The sequence below is a fragment of the Hippocampus zosterae genome, chromosome 9 (genome assembly GCF_025434085.1).
Source record: "Hippocampus zosterae strain Florida chromosome 9, ASM2543408v3, whole genome shotgun sequence".
Classification (NCBI taxonomy): domain Eukaryota; kingdom Metazoa; phylum Chordata; class Actinopteri; order Syngnathiformes; family Syngnathidae; genus Hippocampus; species Hippocampus zosterae.
In genome coordinates this window covers 17,290,448-17,299,306 of record NC_067459.1, presented here as the reverse complement: position 1 = coordinate 17,299,306, position 8,859 = coordinate 17,290,448, and the positions used below count along the sequence as shown (strand labels likewise).

The following is an 8,859-nucleotide window of genomic DNA, read 5'->3' as shown; positions in this document are numbered from 1 at the left end:
AGAAAGAAAGGGGTGAGTGAGTAACAGAAGGCTTGTGGGAGGAATCAACATATTCTTTGCTGACTTCTTCGATGTAAACACAAAATTCATGAGCCACACTCTGGCTGTTTTTGTGGCTTTCTAGTAGGCTGAACAAGTGTCTGCTCCCTCTGAATGACTCCCCTGGAACGTGCAGCTGATGCGTGAAGCCCCTAAACCAGGGGGGTCCAAACTCGATCCTCAAGGGCCGTCAAGTCCTACCCGTCTTTCATCACTTCCGGCTGCAATACACCTGATTTAAATGATCAGGATCGTTATCATGCTTCTTCATAGCTTGCTGCTGGACCGCAGCTGCCTGTGGCCTAAACCATTGACCACATTGTGGTTGCTTTGTTAATTGGCATTGTTCCAGTTCTTGATGCTCAACATGGCTGGAGGAATAGAAACATTTTTTTTCAGTAGAGTTAAAAAAAAAATCCATGTTATGGGTTTAAATCGGCCCCAGCTTTCTTGTGTGGAGTTTGCAAGTTCTTCCTGTGCCTGTGTGCGTGCGTGCATTTTCTCTCGGTACTTCAGTTTCCTCCCACGTTACGAACACATGCCGGGTGGGTTAATTGATCACTCTTAATTGTCCCAAGGTGTGACTGTGACTGAATGGTTGTTTGTCTATGTGTGCCCTGTAATTGGCTGGCAACCAACCAAGTCAGTTTTTTTTTTTACACAATGTCATAATGTGTAAAAACAACAACAACAACAAAAAACACCAACGTTGATTTAAAAGAATAGTGCAGTTATTATTTTATATTTGTGTCTATTTTAAATTCATCCACGATTAACAAACAAGGGAATTAGTGGTTATTCACCATTCACCTTACTCAAGTAATTATTTGGAGGAATAATTTTTGCTTGAGTCATATTCTAAAGCACAGGTGTCAAAGTCAAGGCCCAGGGGCCAGATCAGGCCCCCCACATCATTTTATGTGGCCCGCGGGAGCAAATCATGTGTCGACTATCATGATTCTTGCTGACATCTGTACCAAAATGTCAAATTGTCATGCGTAATAAATAACGTTGAGATTTTGCACCGGCCCTCCGAGGGAAGTCGTAACTCCGAAATGGCCGCGACAAAAAATGAGTTTGACACCCCAGTCAGTACTCTGACTTGAGTTTAATTTTTGCCTTGTCTGCCCACCTTGATGAGTATCCCTTCACATTGATCAGATTGCATGATGATCTTATTCATTGTATTTAAAATGGAGGCGTGGGTAGGTCGACAGGTATGAGGTTACTGATTGTGCCTAGACTGGCATGTGCGTGCGCGCGTGGACGTGCTTCCCTCTGACCACGTGACTCTCTCTCTCTCTCTCTCTCTCTCTCATTTTCAAATTGGCCGCAGTTCAATCAGACAGCCCAGAGGCGTAGGATCGTTGTAGGCTTCTTCACACACAGGGAACACTAAGCTGACTCCCCACCATTTCTTTCCTCTCCCCCAGGCTAACATGTCCACTTTCGAGCTCCTTTGTGGCTTTTGTTTCTCCCTCTGACTCCTCTGCCCACCTCCCCGTCGCTGCTGGATTAAATCAAAAAGAGAGCGAGCGTGAGAGAGCAATGCAACATCGGACCCGAGTGCTCTCCCCTTACTGATTGCAACGATTGTCCCCCAAGCGCAAGCCGCTTTTGTTCAGCGAGGAAACGTCGCAAAGGTCTGCATCCACTGCGAGAAGCGCGGAGCCACTGGAGCTCTCGACTTGGAGGCTCTCGGCCATATAACCAGGAGAACCATGTCCTCATCCAGGTTCAAGAAAGATAAAGAGATCATCGCGGACTACGAGACCCAAGTGAAAGGTGAGCGCGCGTTCGTGAGTGTCACGTTCATTCACGTTGACGAAAACGCACACACCTAACCTAACAATATTTGGCTTGGACTTTTTTTTTTAATGGTTGTCATTACTTTTACGTGAAAGCATTAAACCGTGAAAAGCAGTGACAAGACCAACAGATCTCAAAACCTGAAAATGCTTTGCACTCACGCGCGAATGCACGTTCTGGTGCATTCATCCAAAGGCAGTTGGATTTTTGTGGTGGATGATGACAGTGTGGTTCGCAACCTGCCTCTGCACGCTCGTGTTGCTGGGTAAAAATCCTGTGTGGAATAAGTGGAGGGCGGCTGCATGGCTGCACCTTCTTCACCATATCTTGGGGATGCTGATTGAAGGATTGTTCATAGTGAATGAAATGTGACTCATACATTTTTATTTCATGAGAGGTGTCAATGGTTTTGGGTGGGTCAGGCTGAGGAATAACCCAACTCTGATCACGTTTTGACACGTTTAGACATAATTGATGATACTGAGTTGTTATCCTTTACATTGACAACATGCACTGATTTTTCCTGAAGGATGTTTTGGTGAGTGAGCTCACTCGGAATCAGAATTAGGGGTCATCTGATTAAGATGATAAGGGGACACAACTTGTGATTGTGTATTATACACAAACAAAGCAGACGCATAATTGTGATCGAAGCCGTTTATTGTATTGCATTGCCACATGGAAACCATTTGAGACACCTGTAATCTATTGGACAGCACTTAAATCTTTATAGACCAATTAGAGGTGCTAAAAAAAACCTGATAGCAATTGATTGCTATACTGACTTGAACAATGGAGGGGGGCCACAATTTTTTTCTGAGTCCACACGACAAAGCATGTGCACATTTTTTTTTTCATTGAAAACGTGCAGAATAGTATCGCAAAAACATCTTAATGCAGAAAAAAAACAATCCAATTTGGGCTCAAAATGAACTGAAGAGCGAAACAACTTTAAGTGCAAGAAATCATTTTGTGCACATGTTCACGAAACTCACTCAAGTTTGTCCTGCAGGTCATTAAATGAATAAGATAGCTCACTCACGTTATAATGCAGTGAAATTCATCCCCTCATTACCCCTGTGCATCAGCACGAGTCCCACCATACATCCCCAAAAGCCGCTGGTTGAAATAAGATACCATATTTGTTTGTCAAATTATTAAATGTTGAATATACCGACGGGGATCCCAATTTTGTAACTCTTCAAACGAACTGTCATCGGTTCCTGTGGGGAGGGAAAAAAAATCGTTGCCTGTGTACTATTGAGACTGGTGTTGTAGTAGCAATTTAGGTTGAAATCTTTCATGACTGATACTGCCCCCAAGTAAACTGGACAGATAGGTTCGTGTTTAAATTTGGAAAATGTATACTCTGCTTCCTATTTTACCGAAAAGACACAATTTTCTTGACTTAATTTAATCCTGGCCTCTTGTTCTCTGATATAGAAGTGGAGGCTTGGGAATGGATGCACTTTTGAGACTGCCATCTATTGCCGAACATTGATATTACAGCTTAAAACCGCTTCACTTCATTAAGCATTTGTAAAAATTTTACAAAAATTAATCCAGGGCCACACTGCATGTGTGGGCTACCAATTCTCCATCTCTGATAGAGACAAAAGTAAAAAAGACTCAATTTTCCTACCCACTGCTTTACCCTGAGCCTGTTGTGATCATTCTGACATCAGTGATTCAGCTCAGATTCCACCGTACCGGTAATGTAACTCTTTTGTTTTCGTCCCAAGCCCCGTCTTGCCCGTTTTGCATTAGCACGGGTTCTTGAATGACACAAGGAAGAGGGATGCTAATTTATGGATAATTTGTTATTCACCGCTCGTGCGTTGTATCGACTGCAGTCATGGAGGGCTCTCCACCTCCTCACAACAATGGCCTCGTTTGAGATGAACCAGCCAGTCAGTAAGCGCTAATGAGATTCACATTGGAAATTGTACCAGTCGTATTGTGACTTATGGCCTAATGGTTCATGTAGACACGCCAGAAGGGGCCCTTGTCATCCCAGTGTCATTGATTGGGTCGTTCCAAGATCATGAGGTTGCTTTATTATGTATGAGGCCTAATAAGTGAGCGACATGAACAACAACAACAGCAAAAAAATCAGTAGTGCAGAATAGCAAAGCAGAATGTGGCAAGTGCCAAGAGAAGTGAAGACCACGAAGTGAACTTCATTCATATAATTGTAAAGCGCAACAAAACGGCAAAGTCAAAGCCTCCTCCGCTTTAATCGAGCCATTCAAGCTGCCACATCAGCCATTTCCATTTCAATAGCGAGGCTGGTTAACTGTGACTGGCTTGGAATGCCGTGCGCTTAGAGCACTGTGGAGCTCTGCTCGCTTTACATTTTAGTGGCTTGCTCTTGAGCTGCACACACTTCCTCTAATTTGCTGGCGTCAAACTCAAGGCTTCCTGACCTCTGAAAGCTTGCTATGATTTTTTTCCCCCCTAAATTAGCCATGAAATTATAAAAATCAAATGCGGAATGATGGGCTGATTATTCGAGTTTATAAAAAGGGATAAGCAGTGTCACTGCCTCATACTTGTGTGGATGGATGTTTACGCCCCCTTTATCCCAGTCAAATGTCCCTTCAAAATGCTGTGAGTGCCCCCTCGCAGGTGAGTGCATGCCCCCTGCATGCCCGCTGACACATAATCAATGAAATACTGAGCTATCAATTAATGATGAATTGATGATGTTCTTCCATATCTCAATCTGGACCCCTTGCTCCGCCATTGTATTCATATTACAAATTTCAAATCAGCATACAACATTTTTATTAGGTACTGTATATGCAGGTACATCACAATGACTCCAAATCCTCTCTCTCTCTCTCTTTCTCCACATATATATAAAATATATATATTTTTAAATTTTAGCATGAGCAGGCTTATCGATTCAGTTTGCCATTTTTCTCGTGACTACTGCCATTAAAATGGAGCACTCATTTGTTTGATTAGAGTGCACTCAAATTTGGCTCCGGTCAGGTTTCCTAGCACACATTACCTCTGGGAGTAGTATCTGTCTTTTTTTTTCATCCATTCTAACCATTTTTAAACAATGTTAGACTAAAAGTTATTTTGCAAGTTTTCATACAGGAGTCAAACAGCTTCTTTGATCCGGAAAATAAATGAAAGCTCACTGATGCTTTAGTCTTGAGATTACACACACACACACACACACACACACACACACACACACACACACACACGCACACACGCACACACACACACACACACACACGCGCAAGGTGTTTCTGACAAGGAAGCATGTTTTGACACTTTTACAGTTCTGCGTGACTTCCTCGCTGGGAACTGCTTTGTCTCCATGGAAGCCAGAGAAATCATTTGGTGTCACTTTTAGGAATCCTTTAGTCCTCCAAGCAAAGCCATGATAAAGACTATATTCAAAACTTTTTTTATTTTTTTTATTGCCTCGGTTTGCAATTCACGGAGCAACACCATCCTGGCCTATCTTTGCATTTGGATATTTTACAGGGAAATTAACCTTTCACTTGCACAATGGTGAGCTGAGGCTTGAATGAGTTCCTCTATTAAGTGAACGGTTCACTGTGTTCACAAGGCACTGAGAGTAAGTTAGTGTGGACAGCCCGTGGTCACTTTGCAGACGGCATGCGGAGATGTCGTCTCGAGTCTGTTGTGTTGACATTACTGCACAGCTGATGCAGGGTCTCTAGATGGGAGCAGGGCGGTGAAAACATGCTTGCTCCATAAAACCATGTAGCAACCACGTAAAGACAATAGGGGTGTTCACACAGCAACATTTGCTCCGGTGCTGCGCCGGGGCTGCCCCAGCGCTGTGGTGGACCAGATTCTTTTTGCTGTGATCGAAAAAAAGTCTCTGACTTCATATCGAGTTAGTTCGCCTACCTGGCAATTAAAATAGCGACACAAGAGGCCATACATGCCAGCTGCCAAGATATCCTACTGTAATGTGCTTATTATTTTGTCATTTCGGGGACAATGCTGAATGGACTGTCTGTTATTACTGGACGTGCTTTCCAAAACAAGTGATTCCATGTCCAGGCATCTTGCCATCACACTGACCCAGCTTGACCCGAAAGAGTTGGGCCCACAGCTAACCGAATGACGTGGATGAACCTGACTGACCTAACATACATCTACACACACATGCGCGTGTGTGCTTTGTGACGGCCACTCGAATCCCAATTTGCTTCGCAACCGATTCGTGTGCATTGTGCAGTCCTACTGCAAACAATTTGTTGGAAACGACCTTGTGATACAATTTGGTATTTTGGATAGGCCGTTGGACTCCATTTACCTGCAATTTAAATTTTGAAGTGCACAAAAACTAGATGTCGATGAGAGGCCCATCCATCCATCCATCCATTTTTGATCCGCTTTATCCTCACAAGGGGCATGCTGGAGCCTATCCCAGCCGCCTTCGGGCAGTAGGCGGGGGACACCCTGAACCGGTTGCCAGCAAATCACAGAACACACAGCGACGAGCACACACATCTATGGGCAATTTTGAGTTTTCAATCAGCCTGCCACACATGTTTTTGGAATGTGGGAGGAAACCGGAGTACCCGGAGAAAACCCGCGCAGGCACGGGGAGAACATGCAAACTCCACACAGGAAGGCCGGAGCCAGGATCGATCCCACGACCTCTGCTCTGTGAGGCCGACGCGCCAACCAGTCAATCACCGGACCGCCCCCGACGATAGGCCACCCATCAAAACTAGTTGCAGAACACTCCCTTTTGTGCATTCATTCAGGCGCATTGCGTTGTGTCTTTCAGTGTGAAGCAGGCCTGTGATGGAGGCAGCTGCCGCTATTTAACTGGCTGTTTGTCCCACACATAATTAGGCTTTTCAGTGAATGACAAAGATTACTGTAGCTTTTCACACAGCCTCAATCGTCTTTGGGGTTGTGTTGTGTTGGCATTCATAAAGTAGAGAAGTGTCAATTTAACACAGAAGTGGTGTCACTCGCTTTCTATTTTTGGGTGCCAGTTGGTTCATGTTCACACTTTCACATAAACACATTCGGTTGTTTACGTTGGGCTCATTCATCGAACGCTGTCCCAAGAAACATTTCATTCCTTCAACATGATGTCTGTTGTGTCAAAAGAGTTTCGTTCACATCAAAAGAAAGGGCGGATTTTCCTGCTTAACTCCTATTTGCATTTGTGCTGACTCCCACTTTAAATCAACTTGAAAAAGAGCCATTTTGGAGGTCGTCGATAACACATCAAACGGGGACACTGTACAAAAATAACTCTCCAATGACTTTGAAAGTCTCTTTGTAATTAGTGAAGTTCAGGCTCTTCGGTAAGGTTTGGGACCTGTGAGCGTTAATATGAAGTGGGAGCCTCCTCCTCAGTACTCTTTAGGATAATTAAAATAGCGCAGCTTATTTTCAGCTTGCAAAAATATCTTTTAGCCACCTCTCAGGGTGAAAATGGAACCATGCAGACTTAATTCAAATATGTATTAAGGAGCACCAGAGACTAATGTGTTGACGTTTTATCCAATTAAAAGCTTACCGGTCTTCTTATGATGAATAAACTGCCTGTTCAATTCTCACTGAAATTGCAAACAAATTTACCCCAAAGTCGTCATTTCTGATCTAGCGCAGTCAAATCACACATTTTCAATCCTTACAACCAATAAAACAATCAATCAAACATTTTATAAAAACAACCAGCTTTAATATACACATTTTTAATTGTTTCATTAGACTAAGTGGGAAATTCAACAGATGCTGTCCTTATCGCTAGCATTAGCCTAGCGACCGGATGGTTACACTTGTAGCCAGTAGTCATTCAGATGCGCGTTGAGTTGAATTTCACTGCAGTATTCTGATGCCTTACCTTTATGGTTTCTGTTTTTTCTAAGAGTTCCCTTTTCCTAATAAGGTTTGGTTATTAACAGCAAGTGTACTATCGAATTTAACAAATGCTAGCTTAACCAAACCCAAATTTCAGCGCCTTTGTTATTTGATGCAGACTTTGTCCATAATTATGGTCCTAGTATGTGAAAACAATACTTTAGATACATTTTTAAATGTTCAATGAAGTAATACCACTTCCTCTTCAGCCTCTGGTTGTGTATCCGCAGTGAAATGCCGCACACACCCTAAGAGTTGACACGGGACAGGTCAGTACAAGTCTACAAAAATGAATTCCTTCGACTTGGCTTTAACTCTTTAGGGCGGATGTGTTCTTGTGTGCTGATCTTTTCCTTTGTTTTTTTTTCATGCGCTTCTGCCAGAAATCTTATATCACACTGACCTGGCAACATGGCTGCTCACAGAAGGGAATTCAATTAAATCATGTTTGTTTACAACTAAGTTGCAACCAGGCAGGTTGCAGTTGCTCTTAAATGGAACATTTTATGGACAATTGATCAAGTTGTGACAAATGAAGTGGCAGGAGTCCTATAAATTGTTTTATTGAAGCTGTTAAATTCCAGACCAAATATACCTCATGGTTTCCATTTCACTAAACAAGGTTATTTGTAGTTTTCAGAATAGTTTTAGTCAGCAAGAGGGTTAGATTTTTACAGTTGATTACTGAAATGGCCTGTTAATTAGGGACCTGCTGATTACTGTCAACCATTTGCAGTTATCTAATGGGGTTGCTTCAATTTACAATACTTCATTTTCTTCTGTTTTTAATTTGGTGTTCAAGGGGAAGTAGTTGCTTTTTGCTGCGCATATAAGTTACCTCATAGGCTTCATATTTCTACTCACTTTTCCCTCTCTCTCTCACACACGTGACGTTTCAGCTCATGCTGCCGCCTCTCCTCGTAAGACACACTCCATCTCTTCTCCAACAAGATGCTCTCGAGGGGACTGGTGTACACCCATGTTACCATGGAGACATGTACCCCGGCCCTTAGTGAGCTGCGTTCTGGATACAGCAGTGATGGTCACTTCAGGGCGTGTTCCGGGTTGTGGCTAACTCTCGGGCTTCCCTGAAGCATCGGGCTCATATAACGTGCTAACGCGCTGACG

At 43.2% G+C, this 8,859-nt stretch overlaps 1 protein-coding gene across 2 annotated transcripts in view; it reads left to right on the top strand.

Annotated features, from left to right (window-relative positions):
• The first annotated feature begins 1,350 nt into the window (after nt 1-1,350).
• The window catches only part of srgap3 (SLIT-ROBO Rho GTPase activating protein 3), a 47,539-nt gene continuing 40,030 nt past the window's right edge, over nt 1,351-8,859 (top strand). The window contains exon 1 of one of the 2 annotated variants that reach the window (XM_052074988.1): nt 1,351-1,824. In XM_052074988.1, coding sequence (XP_051930948.1) covers nt 1,761-1,824 — 64 coding nt within the window. In that variant the 5' untranslated portion in view covers nt 1,351-1,760. The remainder of the gene's footprint in view (nt 1,825-8,859) is intronic. The other variant, XM_052074989.1, reaches the window with a different exon arrangement.